The following is a 25,353-nucleotide window of genomic DNA, read 5'->3' on the forward strand; positions in this document are numbered from 1 at the left end:
CGCCTGCCCTCCGTTGCTTATTAATTCCGCCATAGCACGGTTCCATTTCGCGAGATTTGCATTCCACGATGGGATCGCTGCTCCGACCGGGTCTCTTTTAAAAGTGCAAAGTTCCACGAAGCACGCCTCTGCGTCGTGTTCGTTATTTCACACAGAGTGATGGTGAAGTAGCGCTGGAATAATTTAAGCAAGTGCCAGGTTATTGTTAAAAATAACGATACGCAGCTATTTTGTTTTGTTCGCACGTATATCCATCATTTCTCGAAATCTCCTACGGTTATCCAAGATTAGGTTAGCGACAAGAGGACAAACGTTCTCGATTGTCGTCGATATTCACCGCAATAAATAGATTCTATAAAGAAATATTTCCAGAAATATAAAAGGTCAGGTTTGACATGCATATATCATCAGTTGTTAGCTGCGTTCTAAGTTAAGATTCGAACGAAGGATCGGGGTTATATTTGACAGAGATAGTTTTCTCTAGCTCGATCTTTCGTTCGATTACGAGCAACGTGATAAACAAAAAAATCTTAGAACAGCGGCCTCGATTCTGTAAGTCCATCTGCACGAATCCGAGCCATTGGCACGCACGAGTCCGGATAATTGACACCGCGAGCCGACCCGAGCACCGTTAATTAATCAACCGTTCCACGGATTCCTAGGAGCGGTTCCGAACTGTTCGTTCGCGCGAGCGATAACGTTTGACCCGCGGTTCACGGTTCGTATTTCTCAATCGGAATTATGTCCTAGGGCCGCATCCATTAAACATCACCTGCGAACGTATACTATATACACTGGACAATGTTACATATTTACATACATATTTACTGGGTAAATAGAGGGGGATAGAGTTAAACGAATTTCATTTCGAATAAACGTTAAAACGTAAGCGTAGGAAGAACGTGGATCGATCTGTCGAAGGTCGAATTGACTGGGTGAAGACATGGCGAGGATATTTATTGACGTGGAAATATATTTGATAGCGGCGGAGACTGCAGAAAGATCGACTTGAAACGTTGATACGCTTTATCGTGAATTGTCGGAAATTGGGAAGGTGGCCAAACTTGGTAAATCGATTTCAGCTGGATACAGCGAATAAATATTTGTATCGCAGAGAAGGATACGTTAATCGATTCAATCTGGATCCGTACGTCGTGTATCTGTATGTTACTGTTACGTAAAAAGATGATTTTACGTAATATTACGTAAGTTTAATAAACCGAGCATCAGTCTGTATCGCTGGATAATAATTACAGTAATTTTTGCTTTCCGATGTATACGAGATGCAAAAAATTTTCCGATCCTTAGTGATTAATAGCGACTAGAAGTACAATTTCATTAGGATTTTATTAGACTGTGAGAAATATGATTTAATTTATTCTGCTGATAAATTAGCCGTAGAGAAGGACGAAAGCGATAGGAACTCGACGCAATTGATATTTCTTTCTAATGAGAAAAGTGAAGGTTTCATCGTGAGACTGTTTTAAAACCGTAAGAAAGTAAGAAGATCGCGAATAATGGAAAATAACGCGAGATGAACATTTTCGATATCTGTAACAATAAGTTACAGAAAAATAAGAAAGAAATAAAATCATTCAAAAATAAGATACTTGAAATTATCTCGATCGGTAATTGAAATATAGTACAAACGATTAAAGGGTGAATAAAACATTGATTTCGATCGAAGGTCAAGATCTTGGCTGTTCTTCGTACGATCAATGGGCAACCGACGAAAGACGCGGAGGTGAAGGTCATTAGTGATGCGATCGAGAAAAATCTCGAGGAAAATTGCTCCTTTAAACTTTCAACAGGGTAGAAGGATTGGTCACGACACCTCAACCAGGCCATAGATATTCTTTTCTCTTGCGTGCTTTAATTATCGATGTTCGTTAATTTGCCACGAGACGCGTCGGTGGATCGAGGGAAATTTCACTTGGCAGACACGCCGTTGATGGAAACGTCCATGAACAGAAAATACCTTCCGTGGAAATTAGGCCGAGTGGCGGACCTTGTTAAGCTGTTTTATTGACGCGAATAAGGGCAAGTCGCGTTTCGAGGTGGAAATGAAAATAGGGGAAAGGTCCTCTTCATTTCTAGACAATTTTTTAACGCAAGAGACGAAGAAACTTTATCTTAAATTACAATTAAGTATTTAAAGAGAAGAAGGGTGATACTTTTCGATTTTCATTTCCAAAGTTCTCTTCCATCCCTCTAACTTGTCGCTTTTCTTCCCTCGGAGCATCGAAGCGTCTGTCGTATAAGCATCGATCAAATACGCTCGTTTGAATGATAACGCAGTCGGTATCCGATGATTTCCTCCTCTCCACGCTAAAATCCCTTTGCTGAATGTATACATCAGAGCTTGTCTGAGGGGTGCAACCCTCAAACAGATATTCCAACGCAATGTTGTCGAGAGCGATCCCGCGAATCGGATATACGCGAGGGTCGAACGAATATACGCCGTTAATCGAAAAAAAGGTAGGAAATAAAAGAGAGAGGGTCAGAAGAAAAAGAAGAATTTCGCTGGCTGTATATTCTGCGTTTAATAAGTCGATCGTAAGAATAAATATAAACGAACCAACTCGATATTTGAAATTTAAAAAATTATGGTAAACGGCGCAAACGCTAAAGAAATATAAAAGCAATCTTTTCTATGGAAATAGTTTATGTAATAACGATATTTGTTTAATATAAACGGATCAATATCCTTTGTTACAAATAGCAGAGTAGACGAAACGTTGAAGAGAATAAAAGAGATGTACAAAAAAGGTCGGGCGTATTACAATAACGTTAAGGGTACCATGATTAGTCGTGAAAAACGTATATAGCTTCTTATTCGACGCAGTGGAGCGTGAAAATGAAACAAGATGTGAATTCCATGTAGAATACGATGATAAAAGTTACCAGCGCTAGAGTAATTTATTGTAGCTTTTACGATTATCGCCAGACAGAGGCTAAGATCGTAAATATCAAGTAAACTGTGGTTGAAACCAGTCTACTCTTACTATTTATCTTACCTCTAAATCCGTGAAGATAATAAACGCTAGACGTTCATGGCACTTTTTTGTAAATTTTCACGTTTCTTTATACATATTGGAAATCTCTGTTTCTGGCACTTACGTCGTTTACCATATCAACCCCTCAATTTATTTCCAGTAGAAATCTAAAATTAATTTCGGATCTTAAGCAAAAGAAAAAAAAAGAAAAAAAAGGAAAACTTACGCTATCGTACGTTTCAAGAAATTCCGATACAATGCGCGAATGAATCACGTGGTCGGTGTGAAAGAGACAGTACCACAAATACCCGAGATTGGTATCTCGCGCGGAGGTCTAAGCGGCAAATAATAGCAGATACGATTAATAATTCTCGCGGACGCGCTGTGCGATTGTTACTGAAAGCGGAGATCACCTAACACGTGCGACACCTTGGCCCACAAGAGGGATTTGACCCCATTTTTATTGCGGACGAAACGCGCCTTCTACCTCCCGCTCCTATCTGCGAGAAGAACAAGTGTCATTGGTCGCTAATGGATTAAACGCTTCGTGGCGAACAGAGAAAATGTTCTTCGTCGTTCCGTTACATGAAAAATTCATCGTGTTCGAATTGTTCGTGATCGTAGATTGTGTGGTCGATTTTCCCTTAAAGGTATATTTCAATTACGATGGATCAAGAATTTCTGGGGATTAAGATCGAAGTTGGAGCGATTCGATGAGTTTTAATCAATCGAATTAGATGGAAGTGCAGAATTGATACTGGCAAGAGCTTTCGTTCTCTCTGACGCAAATATTCTGGCCTTCTTTCTAGTTGATGATTTTAACCCTCAACTGGTACTGTTGGATTGTATAACACTTTGGATTATATTTCAGTTAAATGCTACTGTCCTCGAATTTTTGTGCCACGATCTCACTCTTGTTTCTGACAAACAAATGTACTTTATCGCAAATATTCCAAAATATTTTCAAATATCGCCTTAAATTTGTTCAAATTAATCTTTTCTAGATCTAATCTGTTTAATATATTTTAAATAAGTGGAGCTAAACAATGAGAATGAGTGATAATTTAAGAGGTTAATTTGTGCTTGCTAAGACCCGCTTCTTAAGAATCATCGTCTCGTTAGATTCACCTTGACCTTATGCTTCTCTACCATTGGTTCAACCACAATGCCCATGCTTCTGTATCATTAAATAAATCGTTTGCTTGTATGAAACTCTTCTTCCCTAATTTTTCTACATTCCTCTTTTTTTTTTTTTTATCAAAAGATACAGATCCAATTTTGAAGAAAACAGTTGGATTAAAGTCAAGGACATTGTCCAACTTCCTTGTAAATTAGTCAATGGAAGTGTAGCTATTAAGCGGAATAAATGTTTTTTATCTCTGTGTTCAGAATTTATTTTGAATTGAGTCGGTCAGATTAATTAAAATTCTACGTTCTGTGTTCTTATTCGGCGATTAATTCGGAATGAGCCGAAGCACGTGTTCTCTTTAGGTATCATCGAGAAACTTTCGAAGAAACAAATCATTCTTCGTGCTCTCTAATTATTCCGTTACGTTTACTCAAGAAATTACAATCGACACGTGGATTTCTTCGATCCCCAAAACTATGAAAAACAAATTTAGTTAATTATAGCTTTTCCGCTTTACCTTTACCCCTTTTTAACTTTTTTACTAACCATTATCATTTTACTAACCATTCTTACTTATAGCTGGTTTACTTAACTTTTTTATCCTTTTCGCTTTCTCACACCTTTTTTATTCTAACTTCATCACGCTTAACGGCTCATAATAAATACGCAAGCGATTCAATCATCGATCAATCACCATTTACCACTACACTTATTACCGCAAACCAACAAAACCGTGATCACTATTACAAAGAGAGAAATTTCGAAAGTCACATACGCGATATTCAAACGAGTCGAGGATCGTACAAATTTCATCGTTTTTTCGTCGATACACGCAAGGACGGTGATAGAAGCGGATCATAAGCTCGGGTCGATTGATCGTGTCATCTCCAACGCTTCTTCTCGCTGAAAGTGCGATACTCACAGACCTCTCTCTCTCTCTCCCTCCTTCCCTCTCTGTTTCCCACCTTATGTATAAAGTGTGTCCTGCGAGCTCTAACGGTCTTCTGCCTTGACCGAGTTGAGCGAGGTCCGTGTCAGATCTCCGTCTTGACTTTGACTCCGTTTTATCGTAAAAGTCATTTCCACGATCGTCGTTCGATCTTTCAATCGTGCCTCAAGATCCATGACAAAAAGGAAACTCTAGAATGAAACATGTAACCTACAAGATTTTGCTCGTTATTGTCGTATCTCGAGATTCACGACATATTGCTCGATCTCTCATCGATTTAGTGCTGACTAACTTTTGTTCCGAATGTCTTTTTGACAGATTGTCGAAAGTATCTGAAAAATCGTGGCGACTTTTATATCGAACGCCCCGTATATTAACCCCTTAACACAGAAAATTTTTCCTCGGCTTATTGTACAGATAACGACGTCTGTTTATAACAACGAATGTAACGTAATATTGCACCTGTATAATATACTTTCTATAAGATATTATAGCTTGAATCAAAATCAATGGATAACTCGATTGAAATAAAAATCAATGGATAACTCGATCGATATTATAATTACGTATATTACGTATATTCATTATGTACATAAATTAATATAATTACACATATATTCGCATGCAATTTGGTTTATAAAAGTTTTCAAAAAACGTAACAGGCTCCATAATCGCTTATAATATACAAAGATCGCTTCAGAATGAATGATTGTAGTAGTCAAGAGGTTCTGTCAACACGTGAATCGATGATAAAAAGACAAGGACGAAATGAAAAATGAGAAAAATGGCACGGTAACACGGTATCGATCGTTTAGTCGAACAGACCATCTGTCTGTTTCTATCGCAGTCTTGGAGGTTTCCTTTTTCCACGATTGGCACCAGCCTCTTGGGCCGCCTCCAACTTACCTCGACGCGCGTGTTCTCGCGATGCTGCACCGTCGTGCCGTTCCTGAATCCTTAATGCGACCTTATCGAGGTCTTCCATGAGGCAAACCGGCCTCACACCGTACGAGGAAGTGCGGAAAACGGCCACGCGTGAGGTCGAACATCCTCCGGATGTTGTGTCCATACTGCTTTCTATTTTTTATTCTTTTAAGCACGTTGCCGTAATTTCTGTCACTTCTATACTACGATTGTCTTACTATACAAAAGAAAGCTGTGTTGCCAGTAGGTGTCTGGTGGACAGGGAAAAGAGTACACGTCAAATTTTAATCAACAGGTTAGGTACGCCAATGTTTACTATATCCCTGTTTTTCTTTCTTTTTTTTTACTTATGATTCTATTGATACAAGTTAATTTCACTTCTTTTCCGCTATTTTAACCGAGATTCCAATATCAAAATAACACGTGATATTACATTGCATTTTAGATATTATATATTGCGATATTTATATATTTGCTCCCTTGCAAAATAATAATCCTGGCTTTGTACTCTTTTCTGTGTCGGAAAAATATTACTAACACAAGAAATACCTTTGAGGAACGTTTCATTTTCTAGAAATGGTATCACAGTCGGAGGCGAAAGAGTTACTTGTACGCGTTTCATCTCGAAGCACATAGTAAATCATGAAAAAGGTCCGATTGCCAACCAGTTCGATGATACCTCAATCGTATGTCTTAACCAAGGTACCGAGAAGCAGTTAAAAGTCAAGACACGTGATTTATATTTCGTTCGCGTCGGAATAACTCCAACGAAGTCGATGGTTGGTCGATTAAGTTTTTGCGGAGGATCGTGCCGTTGCTATCAGCGAATTGATACTCCCGCTGCTTTTACTTCGGACTACCGTTCACGGGGGAAATCTCTTCTGTGTGTATAAGAAGAGAGCGCGGCAAGAGTAATGGTCATGGTTTGTGAAATGAATTTACATAGCGTATCTAAAAAGAAACGTAATTGATAATATGTTGAGATGCAAAAACGTTTGGTAAACTTGTCAAAAGTGTATATTATCGGAAACTTTACTCAATGAAGGATACAACTTTAATAAAAACTGAAATTGTCAAGCAATTGAAAGCAGATGGTGAAAGAAAAATTGATTGAAAAATTCCAAGATATCTTGTTTTCTCTATTGTAAAACGCATTTTACCTAAACGTAGCTGGAAATTAAACAAAATACCGATATGTTTCGCAACGTATGTTGAAACAGATTAAACGGTTCGAAGTTTCGTAGTTTCAACTGGTCAAAACACGACCTGACCAAATTTCACATTTCGCCGGCAACATACATATACACGCACGTGTGTATAGCTGTTTATTCTCCATAGGTAGCACAATGTGTAGCATAGGTGGTAGCTTCGTTCTATCGACCGAGCACAGCAGCTCGTCCCGTGACCTGACCTCGTCTGAACCCTCCATTCCGCTCTGCCTCGCTCTCTAACACAATCACCTAGTCCCTCTCCCTCTCCTCCGCCCTTCTGTCTGCATCTCTCTCTCTCTCTCTCTCTCTCTCTCTCTCTCTCTCAATTCGTCTCTGTCTGCCTTCACCCTACCAATCTCCTTCTCCTCCTCCTCTTTACAACGGTGGTAGTTTCTTCTACCCTGCACAGTCACCATCTCCGCCACCTCTCTTTGCTCCTCCGCCACCGTTCTCCAACCGTACAAGAACCCTACCCGCCACTTTCTACACAATATTAGCGGCTAAACTGGAGCAACGCCCGAAACTCAAGCTCACACCCGTCCGACATCCGGTATATTTTGTCGATGAGCCTTAAAGAAGAAATATTCAGCGATGAACGAAGTTATCGGAAGAAACTAAACTTTTCTGTAGAATTTTCCGCGAAACTGTTAAACATAGAATTATTTATCTAATTTCTTCGTGAAACAAGACACATTTCTGCACTATATCCTTGCCTATTTCGTGCTCTTCAATTTCTCGTAAACGTATAAAGATCCGTCATGATCACGGTGCTAATGGCTAAAATAAATTTGCGAGCTATACTGGTCATCGCCGATCCCATTTAACCGATCCTCGCCAATCGTACCGGTGTACGCTATAATTTAGAACAAGTTGGAAGTTAGAAGTTGAACACATCCTCCGTGGCCCGCAACCCCTTCACATTCGCTCTATTTGCACACTTTCGAGTCTCTGTGTCGATACCTTTCGTGCGTATCCTCGATCGAACCGAACGACGAGCGTAAAAGGAGAAACGGAAACGCCGTGCTTCCTGCTGGTTTCCGACTGGTCGGACGTTAACAAAAATTTCTCTGCCTCCTCCTCGTGCAATTACGCGGATTGTTAGCAACTGTTTGCAATTTCGTACATTCTTTTAGCTTTTTCGCGTTGCTTTTACATTTGATTCGATCGGATTCCATTTTGAGATTGGTTGGATTTATCATTGTTAGAGGAAGTGTGCTCATCTAAAGTAAACGCGTTTCGAAAGTTAAAACCAGACGATGGAAATTTCGAAAGCCGAGGACAAGGTTTGTGTGTTCACGGTCGTGTGAAATATATATTATCTCAACTTTGCTCCGACTTCCGCTGGGACATTATCGCTATGTTCCCCGTACGTGAGACATTTTCAATGATGAAACAAAATGTGTGACTTTATGATTAGACCACGTATGTATGTGATTCGATCTGTAATGAATGTATGATACGTTGAAAGAACCAATAAAGAAAGATTAGACGTAATTTGAAATCGCACCTTTCTATGCCGTGTCTAACGCAAACACAAAATTTCTCTTCTTTTCGCCACGAACCAGAACCTAGGACCCCGATAATTAAACCTTCGGTCCCCATTCGAGTCTCTCCATCGACCTGTTCGCTCAGCAGATGGAAATTTCCAAGGATTCGTTTCCCCTTGGTCCTCGAGGGGACGTCGTATAAAATCTAGGGTGTCCGTTACATATACTCACGATTTTATACGTACTCGTCAAGCGAGGAATGGGACGAGAAAAAAAAGAAAAAAAGCAAACGAGAAGTCAGGATGGGGAAGGACGAGAACAACGAACGATGAATATGAAAGCTATTGGTTAAGATTATCTTTCTTTGTAAAATCTTGCGTAATCTCATGAAAAGTCGTAATTCAATCTGTAAAGAATATTTACGCATTGAGAATTGAAGATAATTGAAACAAAATCTCGTCGAAAGGTAAGGTTTATTCTTCTTCTTTTGTTCGGTCAAAACGTGGATGCTTGTTGACCAAAAATTTACGATCAGTCCGGTCGAACTTTCTCCGTTTTCCATTTCACGTATTCTTCGAGCAAAACCTCTCTCTCTCTCTCTCTTTCTCTCGTTTTCTCTGATTTCTTCCTTTTCTCGTTTCTTTCTTCCTTTTCGATTGGTGCGTCTCTCTTCGGATTGGCTCGAGCTGCACCCTCTCTTTCTCGAGCAGCTTATTTGCGAGCGATGCCAGAATCTGAATTCATACGGGCCATTCGAGCATTATTATGCATTGTTACTGCTCGGAGCGACACGAAGGAGTCTGTGCTTTCAATGCATCCGGAGACCGTAGGCCTCGTATATAACGCGGACCGCCATGAGTGTCACGACAGGGATGAACAATGAGCCTTTACCATGCGGCTCTCCGCAATCCTCGCCCTCCCGTTGCGCCGCGAAAAACTTTCTAGGCTGTTTTCACGATAAATTCCAAATACGACGGTCCATGTAGTGAGTTAATCCTGTGAGAGTTTGTTGATAATAATTCCTCTGACTTTTGTTTTATTTGATGTTTTGGAACGTTCGTGTGTTAAAACGGGCGTGTGGAATTAATAGAAAGATTTATTACGTTGTATCAAATTTTTTATTTTCGCAACTTCTACCTGTTTTTATTGTAGAATGAACTTGAGCGTTAAACTGTGGATTTGAGACTAGATCATACTTATACGTCTTCAGTTTCTAGGATATTTATCACGGGACGTGATTTTAGACTTGAGATTAGATGACATCAAATTTTGTATTTCTGTATTTGTAGAATAATTATTAATTCTGAATTTTTTATCGTTTTTATTACTGCACTTTTGGGATTGAGCGTTCAGTTTACGTTGAATGTATATACCGAGGACTGAACTTTAAATGAACTTAATTTTGCATATCGAACACTTTCAGCATCTATGTATTAATTTTATTCGACCGAGATAAGTATAGACAATTATGTCCCAAGATTTTGCCAACCTCCTGCCATGCCATCCAATCCAAACATGAAAGACTAATTCATTCCTTCAATATCCATGACACAAATTGCACGCAGCATATAACTCGTTATTTCACGATTCTTTAGATCACCGCGAGAAACTCGTTACCATTTAGGTACCCGTAAAATTTCCAGCAAGTGCAAGCACTGCCAAGATCCAGATCTTTTATAATCGTTTGGTATAAAAGCAAACAAGTAAGTCAAGACGTACTCAAAATCCGAAGCCGTAAAGAAAGCTATGGCCACACAGAAAAACAACAAAGTCGTAATTCTCTGGCACGTTTCCTCGTGTTCATTCCATCCACGTTCGTTTAATTCCACAAGCCTCGTATTTTCATTTGCAGCGCATAAAGTCGTCGTTGGCCCGAGGCTATCTTCCAACGAATGGTGTTAATTTAATTATCCGTCCAGCAGCTGTCGTACCATTAAAATCGAAACAGGGGATAAAAAAAGATTAAAGAAAGAGACGAACGAGAGAGAAGAAGATAGGAAAATTGGATGATCCTTAACGATCGAAATTTCGCTCGAAGGTCCCGAGAATCGATGAAAATCGCACGTCGTTAATCTCTCGTCGTATATAAAATATACCGAAATGCTCGATCGTGCGCGTGTGGATGATAATGTAAATTAACGTTGCAAAGAAAGAGAAAAATAAGACGAGAAGAAGGGGAACCAGTGGAGCGCTATGCACCAGTTTTTATGGCGGACAGAGAAACAGCTGGACCGTACAGGCGAAAGCCCATTCCATCTCGAAACCGAAATCCCTCCACCTCGACTTTTCTTAAACACTTCGTTCTTCCAACGAAAGACCTCTCTGGGTAGTCAACAAATTTTTCCGAAAGTGTTTTGATTCGTTCGAAACTAACAACACGTCCTATGTATCTTGGAAAATAATCGATGCTCCATAATTAATAATAGCTAAATCAATCATAGGATATTCTGTATTTATCACTGAATGGAAAATAAGTTAAAGTTAAAATACAAATTGCAGTGGCTTCTTAAGTTGTCTTATAATTCGATCTTATCTTTAGTGGATTAAATAAAAATATCGCTGAATATTTTAGCCCAGTTTTAATTCACTTAGTTTTTGAATATTTAATAGGGACCGACTCTGAAGAAGAGAGCGCAATGAACTTTCTTTTAAATTTAATATTATTAATTTCGCTAAATTTAAATGTAATAGAATATTTATAAAAAAAATACGAGATTACTTTAATATTATAACAGTAAAAGATAGGAAAAGTATTCTCTTTTCCACCATTTTATAATATAATAATACGTCGATAACGCATTACAATGTTGATGATAGAAGATCGATACAGCCATGAAACTCTTCTGAAACCCGTCGCCCGTGGGCTTACAGAATCAGTCTATTCGAAATCGGCCAAATAAACGCATTTGGAAGCGAAGAGCAACGATCACTCGGTCGCTACCGTACTGACGTAACTGCGAATTAATTCAGTTCAAGCAACAGGCTCGTGCCAGCGTTGCCATAAGAAAGTTAAGTGACCTGTATCAAGTACCTTTTCTCTCCGCGAAACACCTCGAAAAATTGGTCCAAATATTTTCGTATCGACACTTTGATCAATTAAGGTAATTTTAATTTTATTATATGCGAGTATCCCTTGGTTTATAGCGTCAAATATAATCGCGATATTTAAGTTATTAATGTGATACAACATAATCTCTGAAATTAGTTTGAAATTCTATTCATAATTACCTTGAACACGAAGAGACACGTATAAAAATATAAAATATCGTATTTGTTTATAAGTATCTTTTCGTGTGACAAAGTCGCATCGAGCCGAGGATAATCGTTTGAACCACTAGAACCCCTTTAGGATTATTCACGGAGAGCAAATAACGATTAAAGGGAATGAAAGAAGAGCTTGCTTTGGTCGGTTTGAACTGGTCAAGAGACGCAATTGGTCGAAAGGAACAGACGGCACTCACGGGACAAGAAAGTATCTCTTTTACGACGGCAGCTGCCAGCACTCACGATTTCTCGAAGCAGACGTATATATATCGTTTGAATTTAGCGTCGATCCTAGCGGCCGTTTACTAACTCGAAAGGTCCTTTGGGAAGTCGTGTCTCGTGAGAATTCTTCAACGAAATTTTAACAGGCATTTCCTCGTTGTGCCAGGGATAGGAATAAATTCTTAGACGACTTAAAAGTTCCGTGCAACTTTCGTGAAATTAGCGCGAGATTCTGGGACAATTAAGCAGCCTCGCTTTTCCTCGCTTTTCCTCGCTTTTAACACGTTCCAGTGAACTTGGTGTTACCAGTTGCCGTTGTTGTTACTTTTCAAGGCTGATTAAAATTCTTTGGTAAGCATTATGCGTACCTTGTTATCAAAGAAAGTAATGGTTCTTTTGTAAAAGGTAATCTAATCTCTTTTAAAGTTTGAGATATTATTACGGATGTTTGCAGATGCATATTACTAATATAATATTATGACGTTTTTATCAGATTATTTTAAACGAACAGAAAGAATCAAGGAATGTCGGTAAAAGTAGAATCTGAAAAATCCATAGATTACGTTTTGATGATAAATTTCACAGTAACCTGTGACGATTGATTTTAGAATTTTTACCTTGACCAGGAATAATTTTAACCTGTTACATAAATCCCACGACCACACATGCCGATATTTTGTTCAATTTTCTGTTATCCAGCCTACGATATAGTCGAACATATTATCAGACGAATTACAACAAAATTAATATGTACCTCGCAGTCATCCAATAAGATACGCGTACAATAAAATTTCAGTCGAATAACAAAGAAGCATTTACATAATTGCTAGAAAGGCGACCGATTTATCGACAAGTTGCGCACAGAGCAGAACACCGTTCGCCATGGTGGTTCATTTTTCACTATGATTCCCCGTAGGCAGGAAATATCGTCACGACATGCAACGACAGACGCCGAGGAAGCGCCGACATGCAAAAGAAAAGCAAAAAAGAATGGAAAGTATAATAGAGTTTACATGGCACTCCTCGCGTGCTCTGGGGCGAATGAGACTCAGGGACGTTTTTTTAAGGGGGTCAAGGGGACCCTACGCCCCGGGGCCGTCTTTATTAACGTTGACCTCTCTTTCTTTCTCCCTAGCTCGAAATCGAAATTCTCAAAATTTCTTACAAAAATGTACCCCCGCTTATCCTAATGTGCAGACTTAAATTTCCGTTGAGAGTAATCGTTTATTCTTCTCATTTCCATTGTACGTTTACTGTTCTCTAATTCGTTCGTTGATAAGGGGTTATGCATTGTAGTTTGAATAGAACGAATCACAAGAGCAAAGATCCGTTTCAGAGATGGCCGACGCTCTGAGAAAGCTATTCGAGGCGTGACACTAATTTATGGACACGTTAGCAGCACGCGTATCAGCCAACGAGATCCGTGCAACCTTAAACTTGCATCCGTGCGTATGATTGCATAAAACTGCTGACTTTGCCGTAGTCACGAATGCGGTTAATGGAATATCATTGGTGACGTCGTAACACGTAGATACTGGCCTTTCCTGTTATAAATGTCAATTAAGTAATCAATTTATACGCGGAGTTTTTGAACGTAAAATCTTAATTGTCGATTAACAATGTATTGTATGTATAATATGATGCTGTAAGGGAGTGAAGTCAGATCAGATTAGAGTCGCAATTACGAAAGAAAAGGGATATACGAAGATATTAAAGTAAATGTAAAGATTCGTCTGACGAGGGAAATTTTTTTTTTTCTTTAATTACATGGCGATCTCCGTGTTACATTAGTTCACGAATACGGTATTCTCTTCACAATGTCACGACCGTCGTGCGTGATTCCGGCACGACGTCACGGTCCCATTGACACCAACCACAACCACCTTAAACACCCATAAAACATTTTCGTGACCTCTTTTTCGTGTAATTCGACGAACAGAGGCTTGTTCTCCATTTCCGGTGACATGAAAGCACCAATACACTCGGCACGCTCGAAAAAACCTTTCACACGTTCCGCCGATATATTGTGTGTACCGGTGAATTCGTAAACGATACCGCGGGTTTCATTACTGATTTGAATGCTCCCGGTATACGTGGAATCGAGAGCGGCATGAATAATTCCATTCTATTATTCTGCCATCTCGTAGTTCTACCGAAAATGCGTAAAAACTAGATAAATTACAATATTCTCCGCTTAATGGACACAACGTTATAAAAGAGGAAGTTTAAACATTCACGAGAAATTTAAACGCGCTACGATACATAGAGTGTGCTCGTCATAATATTTGGAATATGAAACAAATCCATGGTTATATTATACAACCATCCATAATCACCGATCGTTTCTGATCGTAAAAATACAATGGTTTTCGCACAAAGCGTATTAAACAGAACATGTGTTTATTTTTTGTAAAATCAATTTATTTGCCTGTACGACGATTTACGAATAGAGTGTAGTGTGTGGAACGATTCTCAACGCCCACATTGGGTACGTTTTATTAAATTTGTTTTTTTACGGCTTTTTACGGTATAATCTATACATAGCAGTACGTTCCAGAAACGGAAATATATTTTACACAATGGCCATACACGTGACTTTAATTGGAGGGAGAAATAATTGCCTCCACCTATGAAAATGTGCAAGTGTTCCTACAAAACGCGTACGTTCCTGAATGCGGTTACATCAATGAGCGTAGCTTCTTAATGCTATTACTGTAATTTATGACCGCGCTATATCGTTTCCTCCTAGTGTATATACATACACATGCATTACCAGAGAATGGAAATATCGGAAGCATCATCGGTATTATTTTTGCGTGGCTGAATAAAGAACGTGACTCGGAAGAAGACGGTCGGGAGAAGAGTGTGTGAACTAGCTGAGGAAACCTTTCGAGAATACGTTACGTATGAGAACATAGTTCATATAATTTCGTAGCAGCATGCCAGAAAACTTGCATTGGCGAAGAGGAGCTTCCTGTAGGAGGGAGCCTTGGGTACCCGGCGGTGAACCATCGTTCTAGCGCGACACGAGGTCGCGAAAAGACACGAGCATCACCGAAGCTCAGTCGAACGCGGCCGAGACGTAACGAAAGCGTACGAGGCCGCAGCCACAGGGGTGGGGACTCGCGGACGCTCAGTAGCTGAGCTCAGTCGAGCCAGCGCCGTGATCGGAGTTGGAATAGTGACTGGCGAACTGTGTTCCGAGCAGGCGTATCCGCTCTCGGCGTTCTAGTCGCTCCTGTAATCACGCGTACACGAAATTAATTCGGTTCGGCTGGCAAAACCGAGGTCGAATATTCGAATCAGTCGTCTCGTCTCTCGTTCGATCGTTTCTTTGGCTCCCGCCGTGTACTCCTCCTACAACTTCTCTGTCTTTCCCCGTCGTACACGCTCGATTCACCGACAGTTTAGTTGTCGCTGCTCGTTAACCGCCGTGATTGACTGTCGCGAAGGCCTTTTTTTACGGAGCCGCTACAGACATGGCAGTGAAAATGCGGTAGTGACAGTGGTACACTAGAGACAGGGATAAGAAGGGAATCCCTGACTGCGTTTTGTAGGCGCGAGGACGCCACGAGTTTACTCGAGAAAATCGAAGTGAACGAAATTACGGGGAGAGGCTCCTTGAAGCCCAGGGCCAGAAGTTATGACGAGCTCGTGTGTTCGAGGACGAGGAATTTACGCGCATGTGTCCAGTGGGATTTAGTGTCGGCGATAAACCATTCTTTCCAGATCTGGATACCTTGCTCTCGACACCTACGGGACCTGGATTATCTCATGTCAGGATGGCGCTGGCGCGGTACGTACTTTCCTCTTTCAACACTCCGAACCTCGTCGTCATTGCGTTTAGGGTGGGTCTTTGCTCGGATGTATTTGTTTTTCCTCTTTCTCGTACCTCGTTCAATGTTATTAAGTGTTTTTATTGATCCAATACCACGGTTCGACGTAGCCAAGCGTTATTGGTCCTCGTTATTTCGGGTTATTCATGGTTTATCTCGATAATATTATGCGTAATCGTATCATCGTGATAGGACAAACACGTTGTGGTGGTCACCGGTGACCGGCATTTGTCTTTTCTCGCTATGGCTCTAATGGTCACCGACCACTGACGTTACTAAACTTTTCCCAACGATTGAAATAATAGATCAGTACCAATGAAATGTCGATCTTCTCGATAAAACGTTAACTGTTACATGATTCGTTTTCCTTCTTAGCGAACTAATCTATGTATTGACAAATTGTCTATGTAGAACAGATGACACGTCTAACCTCCAAATGCAGAATGTAAGAAAATCCACGGATTCTCTTGACGTTCATGACAACCAATAACAAGATTTTAATATTTTTATTAGAAGTCTTCTTGACATTGTATATGCAAAATTTATACTAAATTTCTTTTTTTTTTTTAATTTTGATGGACAATTGACGTTCAAACAAAATTTAATAGGTGACACGTCAAATTCACAATTTGGGAAGACATTTCATATGCGCTAACCTAATAAGATAATCTTTTTTGAGATAATTTTTAAGAATTTAATCTGTGATTAAATAATAATCTTTAAATTAAACGCTAATTATTGTATATCTATAGGAAATTGCATTGTATTTTTACAACAGTATGATAGAACTCGTTTACACATTTCATGAGAAATGCGTTTTTCGCGAATGTATACCGGTGTCCCTTTGTTTTGAAGTATTCTGCTGCAGATGCCGGTATCTGCTACATAGAGTGCGCACTGGTCAACGACCTATTCCTACCATACAACTATAGTCAACAGATTTAACAGATTTATATACGCTCACGGGTATATTTACATAGCTGTCGTATGTGTTCTTTCTCGACGTGATGCGTACACGATACCGGGAGTCGTTATTAGTTTGAAAGTTCTTGGTCAAGTCGGTTGCATGGCGAAGCAAAGACGTCAAGGTTAGTACACCTTTTTACGTTAAGTCGACCTTCCGAGTACGATGCGGGCTTCGTCACGGTTCGACAATCTGCCTTTATACTGAAACGTTTGACCGTGAATATGAGTCGATTTAATTCAAACATAGAAACATAAACAATCATATCTTCCGGTCAGTTATTTTCTTTCTCTGTTTCTCTTTCTTTGTGTTCAGAAAATTCTTCGATCGACAATCGGTGCCACTACACACGCTGCCTAACGTCTACATATAAATATATAGTTACGTACGTTTTTGTTGTGTCGACTGAAGACTTCATTTTAAAAGTATATTCGTACATTTGTAACGAATATTAGCCTACAAAGTTGTAAAAATGCTTTCGGAAGAAAGTCATGAATTTTTGTACATTATTTTGTACATGGATCATAATCACGAATATATATATATAGCGGTGAATAAAAGAAAGTTCAAGATTGATACATTATGAATTTCGATCTTAAAAAGACAATAAAATCTGCCGGCGGATATATATACTTAACAGATTAAATAGAAATAATCGAAAATAAAGGAACATCCACAAAATATCGAATGAAAACGTAACAAAATTAACATTGAGTTTATATCTTTTTACAGGTAGAAACACAGTTTTAAGAGGAAATTTCATCTTTTCCACGCTTCGGGGAAAGGAAAGTTTTATTTGTTGTATCGTCAGTTTTGTTTTACGTTATAATATAAAATTATAATTATAAACGATTTTATCTTGAATTTTTGTTTTAATATTATGGAAAATCTGAAACAAGGGTCGAGTTTATAATTATTCACAGCACTATATATTATGTTTGCATAGTGATCGCCCTTATTATTATCTTATTAAATATAAATCCGTTATTAAAATTATTCCAGCTTTTTATATCTTTTATTTTATAAACATTCTTTTGTCCGCCACTGCATATTACTTTCTCTGTTCAAACTTTTTATCAGCGCGATAGAATACGCAGCGTGGTAGTAAACAGCCTTCGTAGCACATACTTATGCTCGCGTACGATCGAATCGTGACAGAACTGGCAATGAAGCTTTCTACCAAACCCGTGGTCGTGCTCGTATGCAATCGCCAACACAACAACATCGCCTTGTGGTCTAAACCATCAGCGGTTAGAATGTATTTCTTTGTGGCTGCTTTATCGAACGTTGGTTTATCTCGCGGACGCAACGTTGAAGGCTTCTATTGTAATATTTCGTTCGATTCGGTTTAACAAAGGTGGGGGAGAATAGTGTCGAGAGCAAACGAAACATTTAGTAATTGAATGTAGCGAATTAAACAATGGTAGGGTATCGTACGAGCCGACAAATGGGCGTACCACTAGTAGTTTCACCGACAGACCTTCTCTTGATGAAGACTATTACTCATTACACTTCCTGCCCGGCAGAACGCTATCGACTAAAGTGATGAATCACGAGGCTATAAGCAGATCTTCGACTTTATAATTACAATTTAATGAATGCGGCTACGATGATCGTGTGGAACTTCACCTGCTGCTAACCTTGGCATTGTACAACTAAACTTTAGCGCGAACTTACATTTCCAACCAGCCACTTTTTTTATGGTTAGACCTGCTCTGTGCTTGATGGATTAAAAGTACATGTTGCGTTTTAACTTATTAGCGGATTACAAGCGTACACGTGATTGCACATGCATCAATGCATTTGAGTATACATTTGCTTAAGCTTGTCATTATAATATTGTTTACCACGTTGGATAGTGGTGGATGAAGTTGTCGGAATTAACTTCCTATATTCGTTGGAATTTGTATTCGATGACGCGTTAGTTTCTAGTTTTTGTGTAGTCTATCGATAACAAACGTATCATGAAAGTAAAGATGTAGAATGTTTAATTATTCAGATGGTTTTCCTTTGGGATTTAAATGACGATACGTTGTTAAGAAATTCTGCGCTACTATTTTCGGAATACTCCTTTTTCCCTGGTGTATCGATAAACATTTAGAAACTTCGTGTATTTTTGAGCTTCTTTCTTTCTTCGTGCTGATAAATTCTTAAAAGATTCGAGATCTTGCTGTTCCTTAACGGTTGATAAATGCTTGAAAATATATCACATGTTTTCGTGTCTTTTTCTTTTTTTTGTTTAAGCCTGAATCGATGAACATATATGTTGTTTGAGTGACTTTTCATATTTTAAACTGATACTGTTTACTTTTTTTTTTTACCGTATTTTCACTCTTTTTTAGGCATTGATTTACCTCGACCCTTTCTCTGACAAAATCGAAATCAAGGTAGTTCGCAATGAAGCCACTAAAAGTACATAGAAAGTTCACGCTATCATAACTTCTCCGAAATTGTCTGGCTCGAGTTCACACGTGAAAGTTTCACATTTGAACAGAATTTCGAATATAAAATCACTCCGTTGGTCTTTCTCATCAAAACGGTTACGGTTTATATTACGTGAACTACGAATAAATCTTGATTTTTTTTTTTTAATACATACATCGTATTAATTTACACTGTGTTCTTTTTATTCTAGTTTTTCAACGTATTGAAATATGCAGTATTTAATCTGACTTAATTTCGTCTACGAATAATCTGACTCCTTTCTGCGTAGATATATGTAATAGGGTCCAAGCGATTAACCAATCGCGTAAAATCGTCTAATTGGCAAGAGAAGCGTTTCTCCCGAGGACACTCGCTGCGCGAAAGGTAATTTCAAATCATTAACATAACTCAAAGCGAATCGACTGTCGTTCCACGATCAATCAGTGTCTGGTGAAATTACGTTAAACGCTTTACGATGAGAATTGATCGACTCCTGGGTAGTGGCAGTTCCTCACCTAGGACAGATGTCGGTCGATGCAATTCTCTTTCTACGATATTGCGTTAATCCCATGAGAAACATCTATCGAACCTCGGGAAACGTATTGGCTATAGATTACCTGCAATTAATCCTCTGATTTTATCGCAATTTATCTCCTTGAAAGGGAATAATTAATTTCAACTACAACTGTAATATTTGATAATTTATTTGACTTTTGGTTAAAATTTCCGCGATGGCGTTTGGTATAATTTCCGCGATTCGCTGCGTTACTCGATCTACCATTTCATAATGAAAGGAATTAGCGCAAGAAATCGACCAGCATCGAACTTTACACTCGTGTGTAACGAGCGTCATTTAGAATCATGGAAAAACCAAACTGATTAGAATTAATCGTTTTGTGTTCGAGAAACTTAAAGAAAATTAATCAATTTGGCTCGAGTAACCTCGCGGCTTCCGCACATCTTTTCGAATTTGTTTTACAATGTTATCTCAATGCTAATACGATGTTAAAGTGCGACGCGTATGATTCGTTCATAAAAGGTTTTCGTATCAACATTTCAGACACTTTGGTGAGTCATTGGACGTTAATTTCCATCTGTTGGAAACACGGTGAAGCGATACAGGTTCGGCGATAAATTCGAGGACATTGACGACGCGTTCGGTAGCGTAAAAGTTTTTAGCATAACGTACTCACTGATTGTCGCGTTAGATGAATCGGAAAAGCTCTTCGACCTTGCGTTACGGCGTTATCGCGTTTGCGTCATAATATTTTCTCGTCAGTGGCACACTGAAAAAGGCAGAAATCGCTTTGAATGCTCTTTGTCCCCTTCGTGTACACACAGCTGTTCCATTATCGTTGTCTGACGACATCTAAAATATTCTTGCCCTTGTATACACTTGCATACATATACACTCATAAGTATGTATCTGAACACTTTGATCGATTCGTATAATACGAAGTAATAGAAGTCTTATTAAAGTACAAAAGTTCTTGGCGAACAGGTATTCTTCTAGAATCCGAAGAATACAAAATGAAATTATGTAGTAACTCATTATGTTTGGAACATAAATCCTATCTGCCACACATCATTCTATGAATAATTTACGACTAAGAGGCGACATTTCGTGATTGTAATACGCATTTCTTTTTGTTTGTCTATCGATTATCGTATCTGCGGTTGATACTAAATTGAAACATCATTGGAAAATCATAGGAAGATTATATTTTCTGAGTAGAAATCGTTCATCGTGCATTTTCCATAGGTATTTTATAATAGAAAGGAATATTCAATTGTAAGGTACATACTAAAATGCGTTAAATACTATAATTAAAAGGGGTACACAAGGAACGGTCGAAACACAGTATATTATACATATTCATGAAGGTCTGCAAATTTATTAGCATATTTTCTAGATAAACATTAATCTTATGTATCATTTCTTACAGTCCCTTTCTCTCTTTCAATTCAAACAGATGATAACCAAAATAAATTGTACTAATATAATATAAATAAGTATCAATTGTATTTATACGATTATAGAGGAGAATGTTTGTGAAGCTCGTCAATGATTTTGAATTATTAAATATATTGTCTGCGATCTTTTCTTGATTGTTGATTCTAGTCGCTCTTCCGTTTTTCCCCGCGGAAAGTCTCGAAATATCCTAGCTCCAAGGCAATGAATTACCCCGAAATAGAACGTTGTTTCTTTGAAATCGTATCGATCTTCCGCGTCCTCGTCGCCTCCTTAACACCGTCGACGTCGCGTTAAATTTAAGATCTCCCCGTGGAAACTTTAGAAATTTCATCGTCGTGCTAATGTCCATCGATTAATCATACGAAAATATCGCTCTCTTACACATTAAACATACTATCGTTAGAAAGTCTAGAACTGTTTGGAATCTTTATCTTTGTTTCGTGTTAGTTTAATGCGAACAGTTTTGAAATAATCGTTTCATTTTCAGAGTACTGCGAAAAATATGGCAAAAGGGCAATATGTGAACAATATTGTTACTCACGTTTATCGCATTCTCCCTATATTTTTATCCATTTTTGTAACTTTCTATCAGCAAGCGTCCATTTATTGATATTTCTCCTTTGTTCTATATTGTTTGTAACCGTGCTTCGACAAGTAAGTAAGTAAAATACTGACGCGTGTTTGTATTAGGAAAACGCGGATGGTCGGTATACCAAAAATTGCGCAATTTACTTTCAAACCTAAATTCGTGCTATGTTATCTCTGAAAAAAAAATGCTGTAACGTGTTGCGCAACAAGCGTGCTTATCATCGTCAATATTTTTGATCCGGTGACTTGACATTTCTGACACGAGGAACACAGGAAGCTGGAAAAAAGAAATATATAATTGTCGTAGCAATTAGCATTTGCAATGATAATTTCTAATAACTTTTACATATATCGTTTGGAAAGTGCGAAAATTACATTTGCGATGTTATCTTTTCATGAAAAATCATACTTTGTTTTCTGAATCGGTCGTGCGTACTGGTTGAAAGATATCGTGACGGTGACAAATTATAATAATTCGACTAACAAGTCTGCTCGAAGTACGTAATTGCCTGACGATTATTTTTAAACGATTGCCCACCGTAGTCTGGGTAATTTGAACATGTTTGAGAATCATAAAAAGCCGAGACCGAGTGTTTCAAAATATTTACTTTTAATGTTGTGGTAATGGTTTTTACTGATTTTTATATGATAATTATCGAAATTCGTTTTTTTTTTTTTTATTATTCACTCATTTAGATATTTTATTGAATCGTTTAATAATGTTATCCCTTTAGTATTAATTCCTTAATTTAGCGTCAATTTTTCTAGATATGTTTGCTTTCTTATGGAAAAACCAAGTCCTTGAGTACAACGTTACACGTCGTCGGTAATTCTCCTTTCTCCCAATGTGTATACGAACACAAAGCGAAAGAACCTTCGATCGATCATCGTATCGTGGACATTGGTGCTCCGAAGCATTCTTACTGTCCTTTGCCTTCCCGTATAACAATTTGTATACATTTCAGCGAGGCTCGCTGCGTGGAACGGTTAAGTAAACTTGGTTAGCGCTCTCTAATTTTACGTGCTCGTACGTGGAGGACAGAATAATTGTCATTGGTGTAGGAAGGAACGATTGACATTAATTCAATGACGAAAGGAATGGAATTGAATTGAATTGAATTGGAAATAAAGTACTTTTTGTCGTTCTCTTTTTATTCTTGTTTATGTACACACTCTTCGTGCTTCTTTTAATCTTTTATTATTTTTATTGGCATTGATCTCGTTAAGTAGAAGAATTCCATAACAAGTAATAAAATATAGAAAATTATCTTTTTTTTTTTACTGAGGAATGCTTTTAGACGTTTTTCTAAAAAACATTCATCCCTGTTATTTGTTTCTTTTCTTTTTTTTAATATGATTAATACGGTAGCCGTGCGATGTTTATAACTTTGTAAGATTTGATTTCTTGAAGAATCGATTTCCTTATTTTTAAATGTCCATCCTTTACGCATGTGTTGTTCGATAAATTTATAAATAAAAGATCTGCCAGTTGATTAAGCAATCTCGTTATAGAATTTTCTGTACTTCGGTACTTTGGGAATTTCCTTTTACTCCCAGAAGTAAAATTACCATTTACAAATTCTATTGAATAATCGAACACGGTAATACAAATAGGGCATGTTAACAGCCATTGAAACATCCGTTGGTAATAAATTTTTATCGACAACTCCATCGCAACTTCGAAACCATTTATCATTATCCCTGGTAATTCCACTCACTTAGCCTCTCTGATAGCACTATTTTTCAAAGCCCATAGACAGCCGCTCGTACCTCAACCTTCGAAAATCTACCAGGAATATCTCTGTGTTTCTAATTCACCCACTTTTTCCAAAACATTTTTCTTCTGTCCAATCCTCATCAATCTTCACTGTTTCTTAGCTTCGTGTATTAACGTACATTTACCCAAGTCAGTAATTAATCTTTATTTATTTTTGCATTCGATATCGTTTACGTAACTCAGAGTTGCTGCTATTTTTCGCTTGTTAATTCCGATCTGTTTTATAAATAAATCTATCAGACTCTTGTTTTATAATTGGAATATATAATATAAATGCGATTAAATTTATTTTTAAAATGTATCAAAGTCCCGTTGCTTTTTTACCATCGCATTGAAGCAACTTGATTAAAGCTATTAGTTCGCTATTGGTGTTTTTGAGTACCAGAGTTTCCTTCAATTTTCGTTAGTGCATAGATTTTCTATACCTTGAAAGCAGTCACGAAGAAATAAATTAATCTGCTGTTATTTCAAAGACAGTAAATATTCGTGTCCTTATACCTGCCCCTTAAATATACCTGTCCCTTTTAACTCTCATCTCATTTTCCTTCTTAAATCACCTTCTTAAACATATATCACACATAACTGTAAAGTCCAGGTAAAGCGAACGAAACCATCGCTTTCAGTTAACCCTCGTAAAATCTGAAAAGGTTTCTATGTACCGTTCAGAACTATCTTGGAAAATATGTACGTTTCAAAACATTTATTAAAATGAATGCACTTTTCTTAAAAGTTCAGCAGAAACAGTTTTTACTATAAACTCGTTTTATAGAAATAAGACGTGATCGTATGTGTTAAAATGAAAATTGTATTGAGAATAGAAAGATGTGTCGGTATATCTAAAATGAAAAGATATTTCGTTTCTGGGCTAGTAAAACGACTAATAATCGAGTACATACGAAACCAATATTAGTTTATAACTTACTAAACTCATCGGTCGACAAAATATTAACCCTGTTACGGTTCTCGAATGTTGTATGCCTCTATCTCGCTTTACTATCATCGAAATAATAGCACTTTGAACATTTAAAGAGTCTCTTGAGCATAAAATTCAAGTGCGTAACTAACGAACAGCGATAACGTTATAGCAATATACCTGTACGAATTGCAAGTACAATATATCTCTCCCCAGGAAGCGTAATAGATCGAGATATACTGTGTGCAATAACATTTAATTTCTGCAAAATATTACATTGCATTTGCGCACATTTTTCTATTGTTTAGATCATTTGCATCCTTGAAAATTTGTTAGCCTACGAAATTTGCCTTATTTTAATAATTCTAAAAATTTCAATAACCAACGATCACCGGGGCAATCGAACGTGTTGAAGTTGTTCGATCTTTCCAAACATGCTGCTGCAGCTACCACAAACAAAGCTCTGTGTATACCACCTTGCACCACCCCATCTACTCCAAGAGAATCTTTCTCCCGGAAGTCCACAGCGGACCCTCGTTTCTAGTCTCGTACCATGATAGTCTTGTCGGAAAAACACTTTCAACGCTATTATTATATCGCGACGGAGAGAGTCGAGGCCAATCGATGTCCGGTGCGCGATGAAATAAAGCCGTGCACAAAGGCGGACGCGTCAGGGCGGCAGCGGCGGCGGCGG

General features: G+C 38.2%; 2 protein-coding genes across 6 annotated transcripts in view; both read left to right on the forward strand.

Moving 5' to 3' along the window:
- LOC100742462 (origin recognition complex subunit 2) overlaps nt 1–25,353 on the forward strand; it is a 114,796-nt gene that overhangs the window by 72,767 nt on the left and 16,676 nt on the right. Inside the window, exon 12 of one of the 5 annotated variants that reach the window (XR_004461175.1) lies at nt 19,696–19,731. The exons of 3 other annotated variants lie outside the window; for them this stretch is intronic. The gene's annotated coding sequence lies outside the window, so the exon portion shown is untranslated. Of the gene's footprint in view, nt 1–17,714; nt 18,958–19,695; nt 19,732–25,353 lie in introns of those variants that run through there. One more of the 5 variants, XR_004461174.1, reaches the window with a different exon arrangement.
- The window catches only part of LOC100748122 (protein roadkill), a 46,909-nt gene continuing 36,871 nt past the window's right edge, over nt 15,316–25,353 (forward strand). Inside the window, exon 1 of the mRNA XM_003487337.4 lies at nt 15,316–15,978. Within this exon, the coding sequence (XP_003487385.1) occupies nt 15,866–15,978 (113 nt within the window). The 5' untranslated portion in view covers nt 15,316–15,865. The remainder of the gene's footprint in view (nt 15,979–25,353) is intronic.

This window comes from Bombus impatiens, unplaced genomic scaffold (assembly GCF_000188095.3).
Source record: "Bombus impatiens unplaced genomic scaffold, BIMP_2.2 scf_0151, whole genome shotgun sequence".
In the NCBI taxonomy this organism is placed as follows: Eukaryota; Metazoa; Arthropoda; class Insecta; order Hymenoptera; family Apidae; genus Bombus; species Bombus impatiens.